Source organism: Saprolegnia parasitica (genome assembly GCF_000151545.1).
Source record: "Saprolegnia parasitica CBS 223.65 unplaced genomic scaffold supercont2.158, whole genome shotgun sequence".
Taxonomy (NCBI): Eukaryota; Oomycota; class Saprolegniomycetes; order Saprolegniales; family Saprolegniaceae; genus Saprolegnia; species Saprolegnia parasitica.
The window spans coordinates 22,629-49,658 of record NW_012156552.1 but is presented as its reverse complement, the minus strand read 5'-3'; the positions used below and the strand labels follow the sequence as shown (position 1 = coordinate 49,658).

The window sequence follows — 27,030 nt, the reverse complement described above, 5'->3', positions numbered from 1 at the left end:
GATCTGCAGCCTTAACCACGACGTGGACGCTGCAGCGAGTGTCCAGCGCGCCCATGGCCAGCGTGACCATGCTGCTTGGTGTGCTCCTCGCGTGGTGCGCGCTCTAGTCGCACTCGAGTCGAACGACCGCCAGCGGTTCTCTACATATACATGCTTTTGGACTAGGATATGCGCATCAATAAACATCATTCCATACGATTTCACTAGACTCACTTCATCAACAACACCAATCCATACAGTGTGGATACGCGCATGGCTTCGTATAGGCGTGTCTGTGGTGTTCCCTTTACTTGGTGTACATTGATGTGTGATCGCAGTGGTTGAAGGGCATGGACATTTCCTGTCGCCATCTACCCAAACTCGGTCACAAACTATTAGCGATATCACAACCGTGCGAGCCCCAGCATGGTCTCTACGATTAGGATAGCTGTAAGTCGTCTCGCGAGGTGACAACCTGCGCGGCTTCTTTCGTATTTGCAACCACGCCGGGTTGCGCGATGGCAGAAATGGTGAAAGAGTGCAACCTAAATAATGTATATTCATTTGGCCGTTCAATTTGGACGTCTCTTGGAAACAACTCGAGGTGCGAATGTCACGGTGCGTTATCCGTATCCCAATTCGCGGCCGACGTACCACTCTAGTCCATCGACCATTGCCGTCGAGGCCGTACTTGCACCACAGCTTCGTTCAAGAGCCCGAGCAGCCTGCTCTTTGTCAACTTCTCGGGCTCATCGCTTGTGCCGTTGTTGACGCCTCGTGAAGCGAGCGCGTCAAGCGATGGCACCACAGCGCGACGAGCCAAGTGCCGGACGTGCAGTCGTGTAATAACGTTAATAGCTGCCCGGAGGTGGTTGCAAGTCTTGTATTTGGAGAGCACTATATATATATCATCGTGCTTCGCGTTATCTTCCTTACAAAGACTTGGCATACGTAGTGCTACGCCTGAATGCGTGGGAGTCAGCGCCAGCACTCGGTCGTTGGGAGTGAGCTGCGTACGGAGAGATCCATCCCGTGGTGGACCCCACTCGCCGAGTGATAGCTCGCGCGAGGTCGTATGTAGGCTCCTGTACTCGGACCACCCGGCAGAGGAGTGCAAGCCGTCGGGTGTGTTTCAAACGAAACCGCCCGCATCTGCATCTGAATAAATCGGATACCGACCGAGCACATACAGTGTAGAACCGACGCCGTACGACTGGTGGCGGCGGCGGAGGGCCGAGTGGCGACGGGACTTCGTAGAGGCATGGTGATCGCGCCCGCGGGGCGACGTCCCATCTCCTTGACGGCCGCCGGGGACTCGACGCCTTGAACCGTCGAGGGGCTCTGGGTGCCGAGTGCGCGAAGAGCGGCGCCATCGGCGCGACCACCGACCGCTGCCAGCGACCGGCACTAATACTTTACAGCAAAGGACGTAAGACACAGAGCACACAGCACGCCGTCTAAGGCATCTGGTGCCCTTGGAATGGCGTCACCCAAATCCAGCCAAAAATGGAGAGGACCAATGCCAAGAATATCCACACTCGAACCGCCTACCAAAACGACACTGCCCTGAACGAAAAGAACCGAGTCAGCCACTTGCCTCGCCTCGAACACCGTGAATCTCTTTGGCGCTGCGACGGTGGCGCTCATGCTGGCGACGTCCGCGACCGCTGTGTCCTGCACGGCAGACCAAGATACGGAGATCACGAATTTCTTGGCGGCCCACGTCTCGACCTCGTGCATTGCGAGCAGACCCAGCTGGAAGAGCTCGATGACGTTCGCGGATGGACTCGACGACGATCAGTACCTCATGTGCCGGCCGCCGTGCAAGGCCGACCTGCAGAGCCTCACGAGCAGCATTCCAGAGTGCGTTAATGACGCCGGAACATTCACCAAGGTCGCGCAACTAAATCAACTGTGCACCGACATGACGCGTCCAACGACCAACGGCGGTGCGTGCACAACGGCAGACGCAATCTTGTCCTACGGATTGCAGTACGAAGAACCGATGTGGCTCAGCTGCTCCAGTGTCAAAGACGCAAACTTGTACGGACTTCGATCTTACACAACTGAGATAGTCATGGCGCTATGTGGCTCCGCCACCTGCTCGGCCTTCATCAACGCGATGGCCAATTTGATGCCCAACTGCGTCGACACGTACGGGGACAATACGATGGACGAATTCCGACATCGGTATGGGTGCATGCCTGCAGCAGTCGGGACCAATTGCTCCATGGTGGATATGGCCGTCAAGCACGATGCATATAATGCGTACCTTTGGTACAACTGCTCGAGCTTTCTCAACGCTTCTTATCTTGCGATGTTCAGTGACCTCGAGTACAGTCTTTCTCTTATCAAGACACCAGAAGACGCGCCATCGGGCTTTTGCACGTCGGCCTGCCCAGCAAACTACTTGTGGATGAAAAAGACGCTTCCATCCTGCACCTATATCTATGGTGGTGAGATGTTGTCCGACCCAAGTCCTCTCTACCGCATCTGCCCCAACCTAAAGCCAGCGCCGTCATCCGCTCCGACACGCGCTCCGACGCGTGCTCCGATACGCACTCCGACACGCGCCCCGACACCTGCGCCAACGCCCGCGCCAGCTCTGACTTGCCCTCTTCGCGGCTCGTACCGTGCGACGGGAATGCGCATGGACCTTGCCACCTCTGGGGATTTCACCGAGTCGCACGATGGCAGCGGCAGCACGTGCTCGACGACGGGAACGTATGCGGTCTCGGGTCCAATGGCAACTTTCACCGTGTCGACTGTCACGGGTGTCTGCAGCAGCGTCTTTACGCCCTACGCAAAGCACTCGGTGCCCATTTCGTTCTCCACCGACTGCAACCAACTCACACTCAGCTACACGGGCACCACATCGACGCTGCAGCGAACATCCAACGCAGAGACCGCGGCCACGAGTGCGATGCTGCTTCTTGGCGTTTTCCTCGCGTGGGGGGCGCTCTAAGCGGCCGAAGGGGTGGCTCTAGCATAGTTGATTATCATATATAAGACTGAAAAATACACTGGATTTGCACGTTAAACATCGCGTTCGATGCCACGAGAACTCACTTTAGCATGTCTGCGCATTCTGTTTACTAGTTACACTACGCACATTGCGATATTGGCAAGATACACTCAGAGACAACAATCATGCCGCCATCGAATCGATCTAACTATCGATATATTCAACCATCTATACATCTTCCCATATATCCATCTATCTACCGGAATCTCGCAGTGGCTCGATCCTGGGGTCGGTGTGAGCAAAACGCCCGTTGGGCTGCCACGTGCGTTTCCGCGGGCACCGACGCCATTTGATTGGCTCCCGGCTTTGACTTCTTGCTGATTGGCCAATATACTCGACACCCGCGCCGTGCGATTGGGCGACGTGTTTATTTGCCAACACGGTGACCCAGGATCAAGCTCGAACCTGGCCTCGACGAGCGCTTCGCCTACGACGACGATGAGAACAGCAACATGGAGACGCTCCTCGCTGCGCCGGTCTTGGCCGACACGACGCTCGCCACCTTGGCAACCTTCCGCGAAGCCAAGGCATGTGGCAGTCGATCCTAGCGACGATCGCGCCGCCGACGCTGCGGCTTCTCGCGCAATACAAGATGTGCATGGCCGAGGCAGCGATCGCCGACGCCGACATCCTCGCCTGGATCGCGCGCGAGCTGGCAGAGACGACGCCAACGTCGATTGAGGCGATCGTGCAGCACTACCGCGTGCACCTCGTCATGGACATGCGCATTCCCGACGCCCGCGCGCGCGCGTCGCAACTCACTGTATGCGCGCCAACGAGGCGGCCAACAACTTTCGCTTCGCCGGTGCGACTCTCTTTTGCGCCATGCTGGTCGAAGGCGTGCGACCACGCGCGCTGCGCCGCGACGTCGAGCTCCTTCTGCACGTGCCATCGAACGTTTATGCCAAGTGCGACGACCGGCGTCTCTTTGACCTCGTGGAATCCTGCGCACCGCCGACGACGCAGCGTGGCGGTCACCCGACGAGCTCTATCTGTAGCTGCATACACGATGCTGTTGATGCTGTGAAGCGATATGCTTGATTGTCTTTTTTTATTTTCTACGAGATCTTGGTCATCTTCAAGTCTCGACGGAAAGGTCGTTGGCGTCGCCTAGGTCCAACTCGGATCGATCGTTCCGGACAATCCACGCACAAGAAAGCTATGCCACGCATCAATGCGTCGATGATGGTCGAGGGATTCCGTTCAAGGCGGCTGCATCCGCTGCGCCGTTCGCATTGGGTCGTTGGCGCCGCACGTCTGTTGTAGTCGTCGTACGCTTGAGCGAGAAACAAGACAGGTCGGTTCGATCGAACAAACAACGTTTTGAACTACGTACACTGTACAATATTGTCGATCAATGCACTGCGGTCGCTCGCTTCACGAGGCGTCAACAACGGCACAAGCGATGAGCCCGAGAAGTTGACAAAGAGCAGGCTGCTCGGGCTCTTGAACGAAGCTGTGGTGCAAGTGCGGCCTCGACGGCAATGGTCGATGGACTAGAGTGGTACGTCGCCCGCGAATCGGGATTGTTTCCAAGAGACGTCCAAATTGAACGAACCGCCGACAATATAGCGTGGCGGTCACCCGACGAGCTCTTTCTGTAGCTGCGTAGACGAAGAAGGCGATGACTGTATAGGTCCTACGCCAGATCTCGTGGTACGCCACGTGGCATACGTCGTCGGCGTCGAGGTCATCGAGCGTCTTCAGTGTCGTCTTGACGCGTCTTCTGTTATCCTTGGGCGCCTTGGTATGGGTTATTACAAGCAGAAGCGAATGTCACAGTGTTGACGACTTTGGCGGGACGCCCTATAGACGTTGCGCCACGTGTACCCTTGATTGATGGATGGATTGATTGATGGATTGATTGAAATCTTCGTAGAGACGAAAGACCCACGTACCATGAAACCACATGTACCCATATCGCCGCCTCGTCACGACACCGTCCATCCAAGCGGCGCTCGTCCACAGACGTTGCAGAAGGTCGGTGCGGGCAGTAGCGCAGTGCTTTTACAGACGCGAGACCCTCCACGTGTAGCAAAATAAAATATTTGTTTATGAACACGCACGTTACGTGGCACTCCGGGCGCCATGCCTCAATGTAGGTGCTGCAATGTGGGGGATTCTCTTGCACTCCTTGGCCGACCTTCGTTTTTTCATGCCCCACTCGTGTCGGTCGTGTGCAGCCTCAACAGTTGTTGACCATGTACACGTCCAGAATAAGATGTACGACGAGTAGTGCGCATGTCGAGGTATCGCAATGGAACTTCTTGCACGACAAAATACAGCGAACGCGTTGCATGTACGCGCGTGCAACCGATACCATCGCGTGCCCCCAACGAACCCCTCCCACGCATTATTCAGGCGCCATGTATGCAACCTCTTGGAGTTCGTGTTTGCTCATTTTATTTCAACGCCAACACGTCTGATGGATGGATTGATGGATCGTCGCAGAGATCGAGCGGCTCGGCGTATCGTTATCCGGATCCGAATAAGCGTCCTCGTGACGTGGCATCGTGGGCGTGTAGAAGGTGCCATCTACAGCAGAGCTACCCGTACTCGAGGTTTTGTTGCTTGTCCAAACACGGAAGCCCCAACATTCGACACTCGTCGTGCTGTAGACGTCACAGACGATGTCATTCTCTTCGTATGTCTGGTTGGCGAAGGGACATGGCAAGACTGATGTAGTACAATATTCCCAGCGTCCCGCAGCCGTGTCATGATGACTCATGACAAGGCCGCGACACATGAGTCATGAGTGGACGCGATCCCGAATGAGCGTGGGGGCATGGTGGCGCAGTTTCATGCTGAACACTCGTCTCTCTTTCAGTGTGTACGTGGGGAAGCTACCGGTACCGCGAAACGAAGAGTCGAAAACAGCTTTCGAATCGGGCTGCACATCGAGTCAACCGACTACCAAGTAGTTCATGTTCCAGGGTACAGATTAAGGTGTTAATGGTGGAGCTGTACTGAGGACGATATAGGACGTACAAAACTTGCAACGGTGTTGGCGTGGCCAGCCGATGCAGACCCATTACACCTCATCCAGCTGTTGCCTCGGCGCCGAGGTCGAAAGTTTCGACGCTGGACCAAGACAATTACATACCGGTTCTGTTCTACAGACACGGTGCCTGGTACTATCACCACGCAGTCTCTGCGTCTCTGCTTGGATGTAGTCGCCGCCTCCAACTTTAGTGACCGCGGAGACGACCGTCCAACGCACTTGGTGGTCGTCCAGCAACACATAACGGACCCGGGTCCTACCCAATCATTTAATACTAATAAATTCAGCATACAAACGTTGTGATAAATCGTACCCTCAAAATAAAATACGGTACCAAATGGCTGGGGGCCCACAAAAAAAGGCGACCAGCTGTTGACGCGCAACACGACGCTTGGCATTTCAGAGTCGGCGCCATGAAGGTCACGTGGCCACGTCTTCTGAGAGGACCCACGATGCAGCGCTTGACGCTCGCCGGCATCTGCGCCTACATGCTCGCGGCCACGACCTTCTTCTTGCTTCACCGCCAGTACACAGCGACCACCCGTCACAGGTACCGGTACTCAACAACACGGGTCGTCACAGCCTCGGTAGCCATGCATCGAGCCATACGCCACTGCGGCACGCCGACTGCAGCTACCAGACGCCGGCGTTTGCCGAGCAGTACGAAGCCATCTATGCGAGCGCGCCGTCGCCGCCCATGTCGCTCCAAGCCCTCCGACGGTACACGATCCATACAAGCCATGCGCATGCCTCATCGTGCTTGCTGTAGCCACTCGGACGCGCAGACGCACCGATCGTGGTCTAACTGTCTGCCCATGCGCACGGTGGTCTGCGGCGTCAACGCGGGCTCGCAAGACTCGCTCTTCACCCAGTCGCCGCCGTGCCGGTCCGCCGTCTTGCACCATCTCGTCGTCGCGACCGCCGCCGTACGTTCCATGCAGATCTTATCCCTCACATATCTCATGCGAATATGCGTGTTGCTAGGCCATCGAAGACCAAGGCCATGCAGCCATGCCGATTGGCACAGGGCTGCAGCACCTCTGGGAACACGGCGCGCTGCCACCCAACGCCACCAGCATTGATGTACGGCATCCCATGACCTACTCTACTGATGGAATCGACACAGGCTCATGAGGGGATGATGCTGTTGGTAGATGCTCACGGACGCCTCGAGTGATCTCGCCGCGTGGTTTTGGGCCCGCGGATTTGCCCACTTTGTTGATGAGAAGAGCGGCCATGCGATCACGTGCATGGCCCCCCACCACACGCTCGCGACTCTTCTCTACGCGGAAGATGCAGCAAAAGCGGTGCCGCCACCGCACTTGCGCTGGTCGACGCTGCATACGGTCAAGGACCAGCTGCTCGTTGGATCGCAGACGGAGCATGCGTATCGACGCGCGCAGCTGTCGCCGTTGACGTGCTTGCCGCTGTACGGTGCGTCGATCACGGCACCGGCGCACCCCGCAACCTTCTTTACGGCGGCGCAAGGCATGCGACACCACGACGATGTCGACGTCAAGGGGCCTCGGCCTCACTGCGAAGCGCTCTGTGACGATGATGTGCTGTACAGCCTTCGCGATGACAAGGCCAATGTGCCCCACTGTCCTCTGCGCGACGACGCAGAGTACAACACGCGATTGGCCAAGTACTTGGACCGTCCGTTGCCGCTGCAGCTCGATGAAGTACACCTGCCGTACATTGCGCCGTTTAGCAACATAACCAAGCTTCGCGAAGGAAAAGCGTGGGAGTATTGTCTTCCGATGAAGCCGCAGCAGTGTGGCGCGCGGCGCGGGCTCAAGACGACGCTCTTTGAGACGCCGCAAAGCAAGCCGTGCCGGTCGGCCGTGCTGCAGCTGCTGCTGGAAAACATGCTCGAGGTCGTCGAGGAGCTCAGTCTTCCGTCGTTTGTCTATTATGGCACCCTACTTGGTATGAATTCCCAAGAACTATGCGACAAGAGGACTAACTTGACAATGCTAGGCGCGTGGCGTGACCAAGCCATCATCCCGCACACGCCTGATATTGATATCGTCCTGCCGTCCAACACGGACTGGGCCAAAGTCCAGGATGTCATGTGGGCGCGCGGCTTTTACGTGTTTAAACGTGATATCCACGGCGCCTGCGTCGCGTCGCACCACCCGCTCGCATCGCTTTTGTACGCGCCCAAGGTACGGGTGATGACGTGGCAGCGGGAGATGCAAGTTGCGTGTGTGTAGCATACGCTGGTGACGACGACCAAGTCGGAGCACGGAACACCGTACTTGGACTTGTACATGTGGCGGCGCGTCAAGGACCGCAAGATCCACGTCGAGACGGCCCAAGCCGACCTGCCCGTGCCCTACATGTTTCCGCTCACGTGCCACGAGACGATCTTTGGCAACCACGTGCCCGGAATTCAGTTTCCCGAAGCCATGTTTCGGAGTGAGTATGGATCGACATACGCATCGGACCCGAGACTGCACTTGGCGTCGTGCGAGGCGTACTGCGACTACCAATTACTGGACAATGCGACCGTAACCAGCGGCAAGTAGATGTTCGCAACGTGGCATGCTAGTACATGAAAGAATGTAGAGTCGCACCTCTGGATGCAACGGTGGACAGCGTGCAAATATGGCACGGCGGCGGCGACTCGTTCCAAAGACATTAATGCATGCTCATCATCAATGCGAGATGACAAGATCTACCGAGGTACTATATACTTCTGGACCATCCTTGGGAACGACAGCTGCGGTCATTGTTGAAGTGGGTCGTCTATTATCGTCTACATATTAGAGGACGACACTGATGACAGAGGACGACACTGAAGACGTTCGATGACCTCGACACCGACGACGAATGCCACGTACTGTAGCGTACCACGAGATCTGGCGTAGGACCTAACCTGTTATCGCCTTCTCCGTTGTTTACGTGGGTCGTCTATTACAATAGATAAAACTATGCTAAATAAAATTGTCGGACTTTCTTCGTTGTGTGTACTCGGTTGAGGGACGGGATTTAGGCAGGCGGAGGCAGGAGTGCGATCCGCGGGACGAGGTGACGTCGCGGCCACTCGTGTTGGGCGAGGAGCCGGAGAAGCCGACGAAGAGCAGGCTGCTCGGGCTCTTCTACGAGGCTGTCGTGCAAGTGCAGATGAGCAACACATGGCGCCTTGACGGCAATCGTCCATCGACTTGGCCGCGGTAGGTCGGCGCGAAAGACGCGATCGTTCTGGACTCGCGAGACGTTGAACCAGACGCAGGCGCAGGGCACGGGCCAGAGGTAGCGGAACGCGGCTTGGTGCATGCTGGACGCCGTCTTGGGCGTCTGCATACTAGTCCGAGTCGCAACCCACACAAGCGCCTTTGGAAGGCGCAAGACGGCAACGATGGGATGTCGGCTCGCCATTGATGAAAGTTGGATGCACATGTCTGTCACCGCATGTGTCTTCAAGCAACATGCTCGACATGGTGGTCGACGTGTATCTCTAATCAACTCTCTATTGATCTAGTTACGTGACCGGGACATTCTTGTTTGGAACGAGCTGGTAGTCGCAGTACGACTCGCACGCTTCGAGGCGCAAATTCGGGTCGACGTCGTACGTGTCGCCGTACTCGCTCTTGAACATGGCTTCCGGGTGCTGGATGCCGGGCACCGGACTGCCAAAGATCGTGTGGTTGCACGTGAGTGGAAACACTTGGGACGCGGTGAGCTTGGCGTTGGCCGTCTCGACCTGGATGTACGCCGTGGATGTAGTGTACTCTTTTTCCCACATGTACAGATCCAGATACGGCGTGCCGTGCATGGACGAGTCGGTCCGCGTTTGCTACACACACGACGCATGGAGACGCTGCCACGTCATATGTCGAAAGACCTACATCCGGCGCATACAGCAATGACGCGAGCGGGTGGTGCGACGCGACGCAGGCGCCGTGGATATCACGTTTAAACACGTAAAAGCCGCGCGCCCACATGACATCCTGGACGTGGGTCCAGTTCGTGTACGACGGCAGGACGACGTCGACGTCGGCCGTGTGCGGAATGATGGCTTCGTCGCGCCACGCGCCTAGCACACAAATATCGTTAAGTAATACGTCGCCTTGGTGCCTATTTTTCGGGCCATGCATACCGAGGAGCGTGCCAAAGTAGACAAACGACGGAAGGTGCAGCTCTTGGACGACCTCGAGCATGTTCTCAAGGAGGATCTGAAGCACGGCCGACCGGCATGGCTTGCCTTGCGGCGTCTCGAAGAGGGTCGTCTTGATACCACGTCGCGCGCCACACTGCTGCGGTTTGATCGGAAGACAGTATTCCCACGGCTTGCCTTCGCGGAGCTTGGTCGTGTCGCTAAACGGCGCAATGTACGGCTCGTGCGCTGGCGAGAGCTGCAGCGGAAGCGGCTGGCGCAAGTACCCGGCGAGTCGCGCGTTGTACTCTGCATCGTTGCGCAGCGGACAGCGCGCAACGTTGGCGTCGACATTGCGTATGAGGGCCGGCGTGTCCTGGTCACACAGGATCTCGCATGCTGGGTTGGGGTATGTGGCGTTGGATGTCTGCGTTTGGTCACTGTGTCCCGCTGTAAAGAACGAAGCAGGCAACGACGGCGCGAGCATCGACGAGTTGTACAATGGCAAGCAAGCGAGCGGCGTCAAGTGCCACTGCCAATAGACATGGTCCTTCTCGGGTGCAATCGTGAAAACATCGTCGACGCTCAACATCGTCGACCAGCGCAAATACGGTGGCGGCACTGCTCTTGCTCCCTCGTCCGCGTAGAGAAGAGTCGCGAGCGTGTGGTGGGGGGCCATGCACGTGACCGCATGGCCGCTCTTCTCATCAACAAAGTGGGCAAACCCGCGGGCCCAAAACCACGCGGCGAGATCAATCGGGGCGTCCGTAAGCATCTATGACCAGGATAACCTTGTCAGCCTGCGCAGCATCTATCGAGTGGGTAATGGGCGGTCGTACATCAATGCTGGTGGCGTTGGGCGGCAGCGCGCCGTGTTCCCAGAGATGCTGCAGCCCGGAACCAATCGGCATGGCACTGTAGCCGCGCTCTTGAATAGCCTGTTGCATGAGATATGCCAAGTCAGAAATAAGATCTGCATGGAACGTACGGCGGCTGTCGCGACGAGCAGATGGTGCAAGACGGCGGACCGGCACGGCGGCGACTGGGTGAAGAGCGAGTCTTGCGAGCCAGCGTTGACGCCGCAGACCACCATGCGCATGGGAAGACAGTCGGCCCACGATAGTTGCGTCTGCGCGTCCGAGTGGCTATATGAAAGAAAGCGTCAAGACGGTTTGTATGCTGTCAAAGCGTACCGTCGCAGGGCTTGGAGCGACGCCGGCGGGGATGGCGGGGCCGCATAGATCGCTTCGTAACGCGAAGAAAAGGCGGTCGTTTGGTAGTTGCAGGTGGCGTGCCGCAGCGGTGTAAGGCTCGCCACCAAGACGTGCCGAATTCTACGCATCGTGGTGACGACATTGGAGCTCGATAGGCACGAATACCTGTGCGCGGGCGTTGTGTACAGTTGGTGGACGATGAAGAAGGCCGTGGCTGCGAGCACGTAGGCACAGACGCCGGCGAACGTCACGCGCTGCCCCAAGGGCCCGTTCACGCAGCGCGACCATGTCCGCTTCATGATTGCGCCGACTGTTCAACAATGCGCCGCCAGCACTTTGCTTGCGTGTCAACAGCTGCTTCATTTTGTAGGGTCCCCCACCCATCTGATTATCGTTCCGGGGCTTTGAACCTTGATTTTTGTATGGTATTGTTTTGGTAAGACCCCGGTGGTAGGTCATTGCGAAATTGGAGCAATGTGGGAAAGGCGGAATGGTCGTTGGCAGGGTCGTTGGACACCATGGTTGGACACTCCTCATCATCCAACTGCGATGATAGACAGCATGGACATTGCATGGACCGGTGCCAAGGCTCGTGTGCAATGGTATGGTTTACGGATGCGCGGGGTACATGGCCCCAAAGTCAAGTACATTTGGCCGTCTTTACGCACAGGACTACACAGCATCCTCTGTGCATCGCAATGGTGTCAGAGACAGGCGCGTGCCGCAGACCAGTTGTTGAGAAACAGCAACCAATCGCTCGTCTAGTCCTCCCATGCGCCGTCTTGTCTGCACCGTTGGCGCTAAGAGCTGTACACGTTTACGTACTATTAGACAAGCTGGCCAGAGTCTATTAGTGTGTGGCATCACTCGTCAGCGATGCTAGCCGACATGGCATGGTGTCCTACCGGTAGCATGTGCTCGTTTGTCAACGTATGGACGGACGACTGTACAACCGTGCAGCATTCATTGGCTCCGTGTCATCCTGCTGTTTCTCCAACATTTATTACAACAAGCAATGATGGAAACCAATCGCTCGCATCGCAAGAGGCTGGGGCAGCCTCCGTGGTCCTGTCTCACAGAGCTTACGGAGCGTGGGCAGCGTCGCGCTTGGCCTCGGGCACGACAATAGCAGGGTGCTTGAGTAAGGTCGCAACCACACGATCATGGTCACGGTCCATCGCAGCCATGAGCGGCGTCATCCCCGTCTACCACGCATGTCAGCAACTTACGTGTCCTACTCTATCTATTACCAGCGTCGTGGCATTGACTTGAATGTCCTTGGTCGCGTCGAGAAGGGCGTCCACAATATCAACAAAGCCGAGGGCCGACGCGTAGTATAGCGCTGACGACCCTTCCTACATACCATGTAGTCATCGCATTCGCACGCGGAATCCAGCATCGAACTGACCTCGTCTTGGGCGTTGACAAGCACGTGCGGATGACTCAGCAACGCGCGCGTGATCTCGCAATGGCCAAAGAGGCTGGCGGCCATGAGTGGCGTCCGACCCTCCTGCATAGAACGAAGTTTGACACGCTGCGTTTGTCAAGCGGGGTACTGTACGCCGTCGGGCGCGTTGACGTCGATCGTGGGCTCGGCCAAGAGCTGCCGTACGATACCAGCGTGGTCGTCGGCAATCGCGAGCAGCAGCGGCGTCATGCCGTCCTACCCAACACCTCGCATAGTACGTCTGGCAATGACATAAAAGAACCGACCTCGTCTGGCGCGTTGAGGGTCTCGGGCGACACGAGCGGCAAAAGCAGGGCAACGATCACCGCGTGGCCATGCGAACACGCGACGTGGAGGGCCGAATGCAACATCTACGCGATCGTCCACCTGTCGCCCCCATTTTTTCCAAAAAAAAGGCCGACTCTACCGTGTTGACGAGGTTGACGTCGATGCGCGGCAGGTCCAAGAGGTAGTCGACAGTGTCGGGATACCCGTGCGCACTCGCGAGCACCAAGCCCGAGTTGCCGTCCTACACATCGCTCGATACATTGATACGTGTCGTTGCCACTGACCCGATCGACGTCGTTGACATTGAGCGTGGGCCGTGCTTGAACAAGATAGCGAAGCACGGTGTCGTGGCCTCCATTGCACGCTGCAAGCCACGGCGTCGGCCCCATCTGCTGCGATATCACGTGGGTTGTTTTCAATGGTGCTAGTACCTCGTTTTTGGCCGCGACGTCGTCGAGCGCGCCAGAACTCACAAGGCGATCCACGACACCGAGCCAGCCGCCGCCGCACGCAAGCACCATGCCCGCGCAGCCATCCTACATTTATCTCTCCCACTCAGACCATTGAAACGACGATGGCGTCAATGTACATGGCTGCGCTGGTGCACGTTTACGTTTGGATGGTCGAGGAAGAGGCCGACAATGTCGTCGTGCCCTTGCTCGCAAGCGTGCAGAAAGGCCGATCGTCCAGTCTACAGCAATGTCGTCCTGCTTCATCGGCTAGAAGGGATATCTGCTTACGCTATCGGTGCAGTTGACGTCGAGCCCCGGTTGCGCGAGGAGCAATGACACAATCTCGGTCCGGCCTTGCTGCGCCGCATACATGAGCACCGAGACCCCTCTCTAGACATGGGCGTAGTATGGGCTCGGTAGAGGTTTTCGAATCGGTCGTACCACGTCGACAAGGTTGATGTCGGACTGGGGCAAGAGCAGCCGGACAACGTCTGAATGCCCCCCGTCCGACGCCAGCAATAGCCCCGAGTAGCCGTTCTACAAGACGTACGGTACCGTCGTACTACACGCAAACAAATGTGCAATATATTGTCCATGCCTGTGTCGTCGCGCCAAGATCCGTTGCAGGGTGCGATAGCAGCGCCTCGACGACGGCGGTCTGACCGCGCCGGCAGGCTTGCAGAAACCCCGTACTGCCGTTCTAGGATAGTCATGCTGCTTTCGAATCCATTGTACTACATAGGAGGATGCGATGACAGCAGACCTACCGCATCGACTTGGTTAACGCGAAGACGCGGCTGGTCCAGAAGAAAGCGGACGACGTCGACGGCGCCGCTGGCACAGGCCAGCATAAAGGCGCAGATGCCCTAATCGTTTCAACCACCATCCGACCGTGTACTACCGAGAGAGGGAGCGAGAGATGGAGGCACCTCGTGCGCGGTGGCGTTGATGTCGAATTCGGGTCGCGACACAAAGAGGGCGGCCACATCCGTGTTGTTTGGCAACACGCCATCATGAAGGGGGTAATGCCCGTGCGCTCGAGGCCGTGGTGGACACGGAGACCAGGGTACGCGAGCAGGTGCGTAACAATCTCGACTTCGTTTTGGATGCAGGCGAGCATGAGCGCCGTGGACCCGCCCTACTCGTTTGAGGATGCACGATAAAATGAATATCCGCGACAAAGTGAGGATTCGAACCGGCGCCGTCGCTTCAACGTTGATGCTCGGGTGCTGGAGGAGTGCGGCCACGTGCGCGGGGTGGCTCGCATCGACGGCTTCCATCAGCGGCGTATAGCCCACCTACGAGTCTATCATGGTGGTAGTGCACAGTGGCGGTTCTACATATTACGTCGTTGAATGCATTCACATCTAGAAACGGATGAAGCAAGAGAAGCTGGGCGACGTCCAGCTGCCCGTATTTACACGCGAGCAAGAGTGCGCCATTGCCGTCGTCGTCGACGTCGTTGACGTCGACGTCGCCAAGCGCGAGGGTCTCGGTGACCGTGGTCACGTCGCCCTTGGCGCACGCTGCAAAGAAGCGGTGACGCGTCTACACCAAGAGAGCGTGACATCGGTGCGTCGGCTGCGTCGTACAGCGTCGTTGTCGTCGTCGCCGGAGCTCATCACGATGGAAAAGTGAATGATTGCCCTTCGCAGACCAGAGCCAATCACATGCCGCCTTTCTCGACCAATCCGGACGTCTATCAGATGCAGCCAATCAGTGACGAGAAAACTCCTTGAAAACGTCACGCGGAGCTGTCTCAAGCGGTGGCTTGGCGACTCGGCGCATCCAACGTCTCTTTCGTAGTACCGGTATACTAGTACTCTATTTTATCCTGCCACTTGGTCACAAGTAATACAAGGGAGTTTTCCGGGCAGCGGACGAGATGTTATCGCCAACAATTGGTGAAGCGCAGCTTTTAATAGGCCACTCAGAAAGCGTCCAATCGCTCGGATCGAAACTGCGCCGGCTTTGTAAGAAAGGACAGAGCGGAAATCACAGCACGGACGACTTTCCGACGCAATTTTTTTGGGTCCTTTTCTGAAAGCACCCACTTGCCGTTTGTTCCTGACGTATGGCATCTAGTGCACTCGGTGCTCATGATCGAATGAGAAGCTTCAAATACAATATTAGTTGATGGGGTTATCAACTTTTTGTTATCGCCCGACACTGTGAATGAACCCTTACGCCAGACGCCACTCTCCTTTTCGCTCGTTCTCTTTCCATCACGGCCCTCGACTGCACCTAACGCGCACTAATTCTCATGTATATGCCATCGTCCTATACGACACGGTCAACGAATTCAATCGTCGCTTCGAATCTCGGCGCTATCGTCCAAGGTACTACAGGGCTCTAAGTTCAAGGTCGAAACGCTTGGCGAGGTCAAGACACAACTCAACGCTAGCTCCGAGAACCAGCCGCCTACGCCGGCAAGAAAATCCGCGCGATCGGATTCGTGGCGTACGTATGGGTACCGACTCGCTTCACGCGACGTCGGCCAAGGTTGCTGTCCACGCACCGGCCTCAAACCACAAAGCCAACCGGTTGAAGAACCCCTCGACTTAGCTGGAGAGTACACGATTGCATTGTACTAGTAGCTGACAACATCACTCAAGACATGGGTCATGAAGGTTGCAGCGCGTTATTCGTTGTTGTTGAAGTGGGTCGTCTATTACAATAGATAAAACTATGCTAAATAAAATTGTCGGACTTTCTTCGTTGTGTGTACTCGGTTGAGGGACTTGATTTAGGCAGGCGGAGGCAGGAGCGCGATCCGCGGGACGAGGTGACATCGCGGCCACTCGTCTTGGGCGAGGAGCTGGAGAAGACGACGAAGAGCAGGCTGCTCGGGCTCTCGTACGAGGCTGTGGTGCACGTGCAGTTGAGCGACACGTGCCGCCTTGACGGCAATCGTCCATGGACTTGGCAGCGGTAGGTCGGCGCGGAAGACGCGGTCGTTCCGGACTCGCCAGACGTTGAACCAGACGCAGGCGCGGAGCACGGGCCAGAGGTAGCGGAACGCGGCTTGGTGCATGCTGGACGCCGTCTTGGGCGTCAAGTAGAGGTAGCCGGAGAGCGTAGTCGGCAAGGTCACACCCAAAGGGACCGTGACGGCGTGAAGCGTGCTCCACACGTCGTTGACGAAGTCGCAGTCTACGAGGAAGTGGCGGTACGTCTCGTGCGCGGGGCAGAAGAGGCACGCTTGGTCGGCCCTGTCGAGCCATGCAGCGCGTTATTCGTTCCTGTGAGACGACTACATCAAAAGGTTGATGGGTCCACAAGCCCCATTGAATGGAACAATCCTACGCGCAACAAGATATCTTAGTAGATGAATTGCAGCACGGTGAGCGGAAAGCGTATAGCCCGCGGAAAGTTACTGCCAAGTCTTCAGATCCGGTGCGCCTCGGCCTGACGTGGCAGCCCGTTCGTACAGGTCTGGGTCCAGAAGCGCATCCATCATGTTGCTGTCTATCCTGCTTGGCACCCTTGGATCCCATCAGCCACATGTCTTTGCTTGTATTGCGAGCGGATTTTAAAGATATCATAAGCACAACGGCGACTGCCACCTATTTTGATTGCCACCCAACTCGTTGGAACTCTGACGTGTGCATGCGACTCCACGCTCGGTAAGACGCACGAGTACACATCATTCGTGTTAACGTTCATCACAGCAAGGACTTTATGTCCTTGGTCACGTCTAGCTAGACAGCTACTAGTACGATATCAGCCTTCCTTGTCATCGAGTTGGAATCCACTCGATTCTAGCCCGTCCACGGTGGACGGGCTAGAATCGCGGTGGACCATCTACCGCCGCTTCGATCGCTGCAGTTCGCTTGTGCACCGAGACGCCATTAGCAGTGTTCCGAAAGAATACTGTCAAGAATCGCAACTACGTCAGCAAACGCGGGACGGTCCGTAGGGTCGTGTTGCCAGCACGCTTCCATGAGTTCCACGAGCGTAATCGGCCACATATCCCGCTCGACAAGGCTCGGTCGGTAGGCTTCGTGGGCTACTTTGTGCAAGAGCTCGTCCGGCGACAATGCAGCATCCGAGTACGGCGCTCTTCGGTTCAAGATCTCGAGCATCACTACACAAATAGCAACCGCGAATGAGTCCCATGGTACAGTACATCTCCCAGATTCCAACGTACGCATGCTGAACGAGTAGACATCAATCTTCTCCGTATAGTCCCTCTCGCCTCGCAACATCTCGGGAGCGGTCCACGCTGGCGTCCCTACGAGCGACGTCTCGAGCCCGAGTTTGCCGCAGAGTTCGAAATTGGCCACCTTGGCCTTGAAATTGTGCCTAATAGAGACAAACGACACATATCAGATCGCATGGCCTGCATCTCGGCGGGTACATACATGAGGTGGATGTTGGCAGCGCGCAAATCGCGATGGAGGAGAGGCGTTGGTTGCGAATGCAGGTACAGCATACCCCTCGCCACGTCCAGTAGAAGGTGCACGATATGGACGAGGCTCAGGTCCGTGTCGGACGCCAGTAGCATCGCGAGCGTCCCGTGAGCTGCGTGCTCTGTGACAATGCACAGCGGTGCGCCCGTCTCCCAGCTCACGCCGTAAAACTGGGCAGTGTTGGGATGATGCACGTCAATTTGGTGGCGCACGGCTCGGTTGACCTTGAGAACCGACTCGGGTGTCGGCGATTCGATCCGAAGGATTTTCACTGGTGCGCCGTCAAAGGTCCCGTCGTGAGTGACACCTCCAAGGGCACTGCGACCCAAGACCCCTTCGCCATGGACGTGGATTGACTCGAAGGCAATCATGAACGCGGGCGGAAGGCATGTAAGCATCTTGGGTGTCGCCTGCGCAGCGTCGATAGAGTTCGCGTCTTGATCCGGTGCTGCTTCCCTCGACGACACGGTCTTGGACGTCGCGTCGGCAGCAACGAGCTCGTCGTTGCGCTTCTCGAAGTTGTGCTTGGTAGTATTTTGCATGTGTGATGTGCTCGATGTATTTGGAAGTGAGGAATACTGGGAGACCGCGACGCGAATCTTTCAAAGCAAAGACGAGAGCTGACTTGAACAAACATGAACATTTGTGTCATTTGTATTCTCATGGTTTTTACTCCATGGTGATTGTTGTTGTCGCAGGCAGTCTCCGCTACGAGGATATCAACTCGTACTGGAATTGAACGAGTATCAACAACAATTCAAGGACGGCTGTCGTGAACTTGATATTGGTCACCCATGTATCTGTTACAAAAGCCGGGTCAAAAATCGATGGCTCGGGTCTTGAGGCGGCGCCGCAGGTAGAAATGGGCCTCGGGTGGGGGGGGGCTCGCCAGCCGCACCTCCAGGTGGCACAAGCCCCTACTAGAGAAAACTGATGGGCCACTGCAAGCGTTCGACCCTTCGTCGAATAGCGCAATCGATTGGGACACATGTTTCTCCCAAGGGCAAGACAACGACCACCTGCGTCGTCTACGGCCCCGGCAACAAGACCAATAACTGCTGCAGTCTCACGCCGAGCAGCCGTTCGTCAAATCTGCCACACATCGAAACGCCTAAATGCACCAAGCAGACATCAGCTAGGCGCCTTTGGTAGACCAGAAAGCTGGCGAGTGCCACTCTTCTGAAAAGAGCCAGTTGATTTGTGGCTGTGGGTGACAAATCATGATCGCTCGAGCGCTCGTGGTTTCTCTTGATTGCAAGTATCGTGTAGGCCAGAGCCCAGGACGACGTGCTCGCACTGCAGAACCCTTCAAGTCAATGCGGTATGAAACTCACGAAAACGATTCATACCCAGCGCTGATTCACGGTGCGCCGCAACGGAACGATGAAGACGCTGAAAGAACGATTGACAGAGGCTTCGCAAGATCAAGGCTTCGCAACGCGCCGCACTTTGGTTCCAGTGTGTAGCGATCTTGAACCAACCGTGCTACAATCTATGCCTCGCGTGACATTAAACGCGCGTTGGGCAACATAGCGGACAACCCGACTGGTTGCACGCGTGAACAAGTCGGTAGCAGTCCGACCATCGCGTGGTTGAGCGTATCATCGCGGGTGCCAACCGCGGCACTGCTTTCGTGGCAGCAACGTGTGCTCATCTGGACGTCGGAGGCTTTACCACAGCGATATGACGAAACATTTGATGTTGCCGGGGGGGCGGTGGGTGATCATTTCTTACCTGTAGCGTCGGCGGGGCGTGCTTGGGTATTGGCCCAGGTCGACGCCGTGCCATCTTTACGCTTGGAACCATCAAGTTAAGTCGCCGATGAGAAAAGTAATTTCGATCAACATCTCACACGGGTCTTTACAATTGTATTGTACAAAAGTTGTTTGATATAATCACTCTGTCTGTATCAAACGCCAGTCTCAGCGACTGCTTTTGTCGACAAGACAATTAGTTGCTCTCCGTTGCTTGCCCGAATGCCTCGTGTGCTAGGACACCAACAAGCTAGGACAGAAGAGTCTGCTGCAGGATGTAGAATGGATTTAGAACCTGCAAGGCATGACTGCATGTATTAACAGTAAACGATTAGTCGAGGATTCACAAAACCTTGGTGAAAATCTGAAACACCACTCTTCGTTCGACGTGATGGCCGCTTAGGGCTTGGGGCACTTCTCGAGCGTGATGACCTTCGCGCCAGCCTGAATACCCGTCGAGATGGCGCCGGCCGTATCGTTGTTGACAGCACTCAACGCGATCTTGGCAACAGACCCAATGATCTCGATCGCACTCGAGGCACACGTGGCGCTCGTCGACGTGCAGAAGAGACCGCAGTTGGACGGAATCGACGGCGGGCACTGGGGCCAGCACATGGGACCGACGCCCTTGTAGCCGGGCGCGCACGGCTTGTAGCAAAAGAGACCGCTCTTCTCGAGGCCCTTGTCGCAGCCAAGGCGCGAGACACCGACGCCACGGCCATAGTGGTCCTTGCGGCAGAACGCGCCGTCGTCCGTCGTGCCCGCGGGGCAGTCGGGCGTGCAAATGCAGCAGCCAAAGCTGTGGTAGCCCGGCTTGCACTTGGGGTACCACATGAGGCCGTTCTTCTCGCACTGGCCGTTGTTTTCAGCATTGCACTTGTCTTCGTTCCAGAGCGTGTAGCCGGCGCCGCGGCCGTACGCCTTGGGCTTGGTGCACGAGGCGCCAACATCGGTGACACCCTCGGCGCCGCTGCAGCCCTTCTTGCGGCAGAGGCAGCAACCCACCTTTTCGTAGCCTTCCTTGCATTTCGGGTAGCAGAGCGCACCGTAGGCCTCCTCGCCTTCCAAGCACTGGTTGACGACGGGCGTGCCAAAGCCGCGGCCGACACCATCGCGGATGCAGACCTTCGGGTTCGGGTCGAGCGTCAAAAGGAACTGCTGGAGCACCGACTGGATCGCGTTCGTGATGGCGACACCGTCCTTGATGTCGACGCCGCCGCCCTGCACGATCGCCTTGATGTCGTCGACGATCTTCTTGCCGTCCTTGAGGTTGTTGAGGCCGTGGTTCCATGCCGTCTGGAGGTGGCCAAGGATCGACTGCGTGAGCTCGGGCGTCAAGCCGCCGGCCGCGATGCGCTGGAGGTCCTTGACGATCGCTTCAAAGTCTGCGCGGAGCTCGGCGCCCATGGCGTACGCCTTTTGGATGTCGTCGGCGAGCGTCGAGTTGGTCGGCATCTTGGTCGGGAAGTAAAGCTGCACGATCTTTTGAAGCGCGCTTGAGATCTCCGCCGCGTCCGCGGGCGTGCCGCCGTTCTGGAGCAGATTCTTGATGTTGTCAAGGATCGTCTTGGCCTGGCCGACGTCACGGACACCGTGGCCAATCGCGCTCTGCAAGTGGCCGAGCGCTTGCTGGACGAGGTCGGACGTAAAGCCGCTGGCCTTGATGGCCTTGAAGTCGTTGATGAGGTTGGTGATATCGAGGACGGCGTCTTTGCCAAGCTGCACGATGACAGGGATGTCCGACGCGACACCGGCTTCGGGCACCGAGACATTGGTCGGTGTCGTGGGCTGGGCCGACGCGACGGCAAAGACCGCAAGTGCAAGCGTGGAAAGCGACAGGAGCTTCATGCTGATGGAGGTGGTAAATGCGTCCGAGACTGCAAATGAAAGAATGAGGCGAGCAAACCTGCCCACACTTGTTAATAATACGAACGCCCCACAATTTACCCACGCGTGGGTGAAGTTGCGTGAACGCGAGTTGGTAATACGCAATTGACAGATCGATGTGTCTGTTTGTTATCGGGTGTAGAGGTCGCCGCTATGTTTACCTAAACCCGTGGTACGACACGGAGCGGAGGGAAACAGTGTAACACCGTGATACACTATCCAACACAAATGGCGACGCCCAGAGCGACGCCACTTGTCCAGCGCATCGACTCGATAGCATCGAGATTGTTGCTATAAACGCGGCGATGGCTCGCGGTGATATAGGACCGATTTCGTGGTACCCGAGAAACCCATGAGTGTCTTTTACGCGTCCTTACCAGGATCAACAAGATAAGGGTGATCTGATGCATTGGCAGCTGCGTCGTGGAAACGACAGGATGGGGAGGTTATGAAAGGTACGAGTTGAGCATTTCTTGTCGTGAGAAGGTACATCCATGCATACAAATGTTGGAAAATCTGGACCCTCCGCAACGGCACGCCTCGCGTCTGATCCAATGTACAGGTCATGCCCAGTTCCAGCGTACAAATAACTTGAGACGGCTCCATTCGAGTACTGGATATTCAACTATACTAGAGTGCAAGCCAAGAAGACGAATCGGGAACACGTTGTGGTTGAAAGATACCTTTTGAAAACATCCGGATGTGAAACGCGTGGTACGCCTAGCAGCCCTACCCCGCACCAAATCTGATTTTGTGTGAGTTGCACGTTGCGGCGGTCACGTACCACGGCCGAGCCAGATTACAACGTCTCTGATTACACGTACATATATGCACGGTGCGACGGCATCGGTGGTCGAGGTCTTTTTGGCTCATACATTTCCACGAATCGAGTCCAGCACCCAACAGGTGAAGAAAGCAGGGGAAAGGAAACTGCATTCGGACGCGAAAGGTGTGTCGATACGTCCCCTGCAAGTGACTCAACATGCGGCGAGTTGTGGATTTATAGAGACGTCGTTTGGGTTGCTTTTGTCGCGCGCATAAACGAGCCAGAGCCGATCGTTGGGCGCGTGGCATCGCACCCATGTGGCGTCCACACGCATGCGCTGATTGCTCACTTATACTATGCGCTGATTGCTCACTTGAAGAAGATTTGCCGCGTGGTCACGCATGCACACGGTAAGCACATACGTATACATCTGTGCACTTGTGATCGCGTGCACCACGGCGAAATGTCGTTATCGTCGACGTACTGTACCCACCCACTAGTATGTGTGCTGGTACCGGTACAGTTTGAGCAAGTCCCAAAATTCTAGTTGCGCCTCTACTAGAGTACGATGAAACGCAAGGGCCGCCGAGGATGGCGGTATACATGTAGGCACCCTTAACCCTTCCACGAAAACGATTCACGTTGGTTGTCATCTCGTATTCGCGATCGCAGGCTCTGTCGTGCCATAAGGGACTGCGGTTTACGTAGCCCATTGCAGAAGTCACCCGCAACACTGCAAGATCAGTGGGCAAACCCAGTTGTTACAGGAATCGAGCAAGATCGCCATTTGCCGTCAGATGGTTTTGGTTTTCAGAAGGTTCCGAGAGCTGTTCCGAGGCGGTTCTTTCTCGAGGCTCGATGCCTCTCGATGCGCTTATCACGACTCAGTCGATCGCGCCGCAAGAGACCTCCTTGAGATTCTGAACGTTCACCACAACAGACTTGTCCAATCCTCAGCGACAACTGAGGGCCAGCAGCTTCTCGTTATACCTAGTCCAAGACACCCGCGCTCATGTGCAGCGTGCCGTACGGTGTCAGCGGCGTAGGCCAAGATAATCGTCGCGTACTAGAAGAACGTACTCGTGCTATTAGTATAAATATGTAACTGGTACTACATCACGAACGCGATCCAGTCGGTGCTGCGGCCCTCTCTCTTGGCGCGATGCCGTCGCGGCGTCCGAAATCCTTGCTTCCTCTTTCAAGATCCAACGACTCGGGGCAACAGCCGTGTCTCCGCCATGTCAGTGGTGGGCGAGGCGGGTTCGTCTCTTCTCGGGCATCTCCTCCATGTACTTGGGCTCGAGCTGGCGCGCTTGTGACCACTTGTGCTACTGATCGCCTGCTTTCGGTTAGTTTTGATACGCAGGAATGCTCTAATGCTCTGGCACGAAAAGGGTGCGTGGGGCCTGACCGCCCCAGCCTCATGGAAGAAGCGGCGGGTTGCTTCTCAGGAGTCGACATCTAACACGAGAGTGGTCGCGCAACTCCGCTCTCGAAACGATCGTTTCCGCTCCGTGCGCCGAAAAACACCCTTTGCTCTCTCCGTCTTTCGCGGCAAACCGCTTCCGCTGTGCTTGGAAGTGACCCAACGAAGGCGGAAGCGCCTTCATTGCACTTTGCTCCCCTTAGTGCAAGAAGGGCGTTAATAATGGTAGCGTCGCGCGTACCCAACGCCAGCAAATGGCCGCGGCGTTGGCGACGCGTTCAGGAAACCGAGACAATGCAGTTCTGAAACAACCACGCATGCAAGTATACTCTTGTGTTGCAGAGCCTCAAGTGCATAGTCGGCTTTCACAACGTCGGGTACTGCGTCTACTCTCCTCAACTACTGGCTCGCACCCACGATGACGGCGCGTTCTACCATAAGAGCTACAATCTCTCGCGCCTCGGGTGCCCAAATAACTTTAAGAGAGCCGCAGTCTCGCCAACAAGCCGCGCCCAACCGTCTACAGTGGTGCGAACCCCGTGCCTGTCATCGTTTCGGTCCTACTGCGACCTCCTTTGTACATCGATGAGCGTGTCCATGTGTGCGTCGAGATCATTGGCTCGATAGCCAAGATTGCATGCATTTCGCGCTAATCGCCCTTAACAAGAAAGCTCGACAGGTCATCAGCCACAAAGGATGTTCCGCTGCAGCGCTGCCCAAGCGCTCAACACACAACACAGACGACTGACGCATCGTGAAACTATCGGCGTGTGGTTGTCTGCCGCGTCGCGATCGGCGCAAATGATCAACGTCGTTGCGTGTCTCATAGGATTGTGTATACCCAGGTGCCGTCATGGTCGGGTACACTAATAACATACACGTAGCCGGGTCAGCTGCGGACGGGTGTCGTGCATGATCGACCAGTTGCATCTGGGTCGTGCATGGTCGATCCTTTTGTTGTGCATTATTGATACAGAGGCACAGCAGGCGTCCCTTCACATCACAGATACCATTCGTGGCAGCCTCCAACGATGTTGTTGAAGTGAGTCTATTTAGATATAATTTACACTGAACTGGATATGGTGGTGGACTAGCGATTCCAAGGTGCTACGACGAGCCGGCCGCCGAGAGGCTTCGCCGAGCGGGAGACGTGGCGTGTGAACGGCACATGCCGGAACAAAGTTGTCGCGAAGCCATGCGTCGTGCCGCAGGGCTGCCATCATTTGGAAGAGGCACAATGCTTGAGTGTTCAGCAGCAAATGTTGGAGGTGCAGCTTGGTCAACAACGCGGCTCGTTGGGCGGCTGCCGCAGGCGGGCAGCCTCTAACGTTACGTTGTATTCCGACCATGTCCCAATGAACAATGATATGCCATTTGTACACGCAAACACAGACAATGTAGCGTCTCCAAGCCCCTTCTATGATTGTCAACGGCCAGCGCATGCCCTGGATACAGTATACCGATTGGAGACGGTTTCTCGCATTTCAATCTTTTGCGCCCGACGCTTGCAACTTCAACCATGTTGTCCGTTGTTGTTGTCGTCGTCGTCGGTGCAACATAGCAGAGAGCCAGCATACCTGTACCGGTGGCATCCACGCATCTTCGCTGCATGTTCCATGCGTGCAAGGCCGCGCAGCACTGCCTCTCCATCCGTGTCTGCACATCGCACCGTCTGTCGTGCCACAAACTATCGATCCCAAAAGGCTCACTTTTCAATTTCCACCACCATGCAACTCGCCTACCTCCTCGCTTGCCTCGCGGCACCGGTCGCCATTTACGCGCAGCCCGACGCCGGCGACATGGCGTCGACGCTTCGTCTCGTCGATGGCAACATTGCGCAGCTCATTGCGGACATGCAGACGATCGCCAAGGACGGTCTCAACGAAACGCTGCGCGACAGCATCAAGTTCAACCTCGAACAAGCCAACGCGCTTGCGCTCCACAACCTCAACGGTAGTGAAGTGATGCTCCAGGACGTCGCGCGGGCCACCAAGCCGTCCAAGCTTGAAGCGTTCGACCCGGCTCAGGGCATGGATATTGCCAACGGCGTCCAGCAAGCGGTCCAGCAAGTGCTTTCGCTTTTGGACCCGAACCCCAAGGTGTGCATGCGCAAGCCTGTCGGGCGTGGTGTCGGCACGGTGCTCGCGAACCAATGTCTTGCGGGCGAAGAGCCGTGGGGCGCGCTCTGCTACCCAAAGTGCAAAGACGGCTACGAGAACGTGGGTTGCTGCATCTGCCGCAAGAAGGGCTGCGGCGGCGTTCAAGGCGTCACCGACATTGGTATGTCGTGCACCAAGCCCAAGGCGTACGGCCGCGGCTCGGGCTACGCGCTCTGGAATCAAGACAAGTGCAACCGTGAAAACAAGCAAGGCTGCGAGAAGAACGGCCTCATGTGGTACCCCAAGTGTGAGAAGGGCTACCATGCGTTTGGCTGCTGCATCTGCACCCCCGACTGCCCCGCCGGCTCGCACGACGACGGCGCGTTCTGCCGCAAGGACCATATGGTCGTGGCGTCGGCGTCTCGCGCCTTGGCTGCGACGAGGGCCTTGAACAAAGCGGCTTGCTTTGCTATCCCAAGTGCGACGAGGGCTACATGGGTCTTGGCCCGCTCTGCTGGCCCAAGTGCACGGGCGAGACGCCGTTCCGGTGCGGCCTCTTTTGCGCGTCGTCGAGCGCAACCTGTGCGTCGAGTACGGTCGAGATCGTCGGCGCCGCCGTCAAGGTGGCACTGAGCATTGCGAGCGAAGACGTCATCGGTGCAATTGCTACGACGGTGCAAGTCGGGAAGAAGCTCATCTTTATGGACAAGTGCCCGTCGCCGTCGCCGTTTACAGGTACCCCGACGACGTCGCCGATGACGTCCTCACCGACCGCTGCACCGACGACGGCCGCTATTACCACGACATCGTCTCCGACAACGGCCGTTGCCACGACACCTGCTGCGACGACGGCTGCACCCACGACACCTGTTGTGACGACGACTGCACCCACGACACCTGTTGCGACGACGACTGCGCCCGTGACGCCGGCGGCGACGACACCGGCGCCATCGAGCACGGACGCGCCGTACCCTGCGTACACAGACGCGCCGTACCCCGCGTACACGGACGCGCCGTACCCCGCGTATTAAGTGCATCGATGAGAGCTGTTGTTGTTCAAGTGGGTCTTCTATACTATAGATATAAACTAAGCTAAATAAGAATGTCGGACTTTCTTCGTTGTGTGTACTCGGTTGAGGGACGGGATTTAGGCAGGCGGAGGCAGGAGCGTGATCCGC

General features: G+C 56.7%; 8 protein-coding genes across 8 annotated transcripts; 3 read left to right on the top strand and 5 right to left on the bottom strand.

The window, feature by feature from the left end:
- Positions 1–637: 637 nt before the first annotated feature.
- Positions 638–1,352, bottom strand: SPRG_15283 (hypothetical protein; the record flags this gene model as incomplete). The annotated part of the gene is made up of 2 exons (XM_012354377.1): positions 638–753; positions 1,184–1,352. 2 exons carry the CDS (start codon positions 1,350–1,352, stop codon positions 638–640), a joined length of 285 nt encoding a protein of 94 aa, XP_012209767.1.
- Positions 1,353–1,624: 272 nt separating this feature from the next.
- On the top strand, positions 1,625–2,944 carry SPRG_22352 (hypothetical protein; the record flags this gene model as incomplete). Its single annotated transcript, XM_012354376.1, has 2 exons — positions 1,625–1,928; positions 2,055–2,944. The coding sequence occupies 2 exons, from the start codon at positions 1,625–1,627 to the stop codon at positions 2,942–2,944; spliced, it is 1,194 nt and encodes a 397-aa protein (XP_012209766.1).
- Positions 2,945–6,412: 3,468 nt separating this feature from the next.
- On the top strand, positions 6,413–8,552 carry SPRG_15282 (hypothetical protein). The gene is made up of 7 exons (XM_012354375.1): positions 6,413–6,555; positions 6,597–6,725; positions 6,775–6,931; positions 6,990–7,088; positions 7,160–7,934; positions 7,986–8,173; positions 8,222–8,552. The coding sequence occupies exons 1-7, from the start codon at positions 6,419–6,421 to the stop codon at positions 8,534–8,536; spliced, it is 1,800 nt and encodes a 599-aa protein (XP_012209765.1). The 5' UTR covers positions 6,413–6,418; the 3' UTR covers positions 8,537–8,552.
- Positions 8,553–9,492: 940 nt separating this feature from the next.
- On the bottom strand, positions 9,493–11,630 carry SPRG_15281 (hypothetical protein; the record flags this gene model as incomplete). The annotated part of the gene is made up of 7 exons (XM_012354374.1): positions 11,487–11,630; positions 11,301–11,441; positions 11,096–11,252; positions 10,947–11,045; positions 10,111–10,882; positions 9,860–10,047; positions 9,493–9,807 (listed from the first exon to the last, which is right to left on the bottom strand). Exons 1-7 carry the CDS (start codon positions 11,618–11,620, stop codon positions 9,493–9,495), a joined length of 1,806 nt encoding a protein of 601 aa, XP_012209764.1. The 5' UTR covers positions 11,621–11,630.
- Positions 11,631–12,403: 773 nt separating this feature from the next.
- On the bottom strand, positions 12,404–15,130 carry SPRG_15280 (hypothetical protein; the record flags this gene model as incomplete). Its single annotated transcript, XM_012354373.1, has 12 exons — positions 12,404–12,526; positions 12,572–12,676; positions 12,730–12,831; positions 12,883–12,984; positions 13,196–13,297; positions 13,797–13,898; positions 13,950–14,045; positions 14,276–14,342; positions 14,516–14,646; positions 14,705–14,806; positions 14,856–15,056; positions 15,101–15,130. The coding sequence occupies 12 exons, from the start codon at positions 15,128–15,130 to the stop codon at positions 12,404–12,406; spliced, it is 1,263 nt and encodes a 420-aa protein (XP_012209763.1).
- A 1,124-nt stretch (positions 15,131–16,254) lies between these two features.
- SPRG_21534 (TKL protein kinase) lies at positions 16,255–18,318 on the bottom strand (the record flags this gene model as incomplete). Its single annotated transcript, XM_012354372.1, has 4 exons — positions 16,255–16,720; positions 17,412–17,595; positions 17,659–17,813; positions 17,873–18,318. The coding sequence occupies 4 exons, from the start codon at positions 18,316–18,318 to the stop codon at positions 16,255–16,257; spliced, it is 1,251 nt and encodes a 416-aa protein (XP_012209762.1).
- A 1,755-nt stretch (positions 18,319–20,073) lies between these two features.
- SPRG_21533 (hypothetical protein) lies at positions 20,074–21,522 on the bottom strand (the record flags this gene model as incomplete). The annotated part of the gene is made up of 1 exon (XM_012354371.1): positions 20,074–21,522. One exon carries the CDS (start codon positions 21,520–21,522, stop codon positions 20,074–20,076), a length of 1,449 nt encoding a protein of 482 aa, XP_012209761.1.
- A 3,958-nt stretch (positions 21,523–25,480) lies between these two features.
- SPRG_21532 (hypothetical protein) lies at positions 25,481–26,883 on the top strand (the record flags this gene model as incomplete). Its single annotated transcript, XM_012354370.1, has 2 exons — positions 25,481–26,260; positions 26,296–26,883. 2 exons carry the CDS (start codon positions 25,481–25,483, stop codon positions 26,881–26,883), a joined length of 1,368 nt encoding a protein of 455 aa, XP_012209760.1.
- Positions 26,884–27,030: the final 147 nt, after the last annotated feature.

Bases quoted from the DNA above. Each gene is read 5' to 3' on its own strand.
- SPRG_15282 (XM_012354375.1), top strand. From the start codon at position 6,419: ATGAAGGTCACGTGGCCACGTCTTCTGAGAGGACCCACGATGCAGCGC. The intron at 6,556-6,596 runs GTACCGGTACTC...CAGCCTCGGTAG, and splicing joins ACAGCGACCACCCGTCACAG to CCATGCATCGAGCCATACGC. The intron at 6,726-6,774 runs GTACACGATCCA...TGCTTGCTGTAG, and splicing joins TCGCTCCAAGCCCTCCGACG to CCACTCGGACGCGCAGACGC.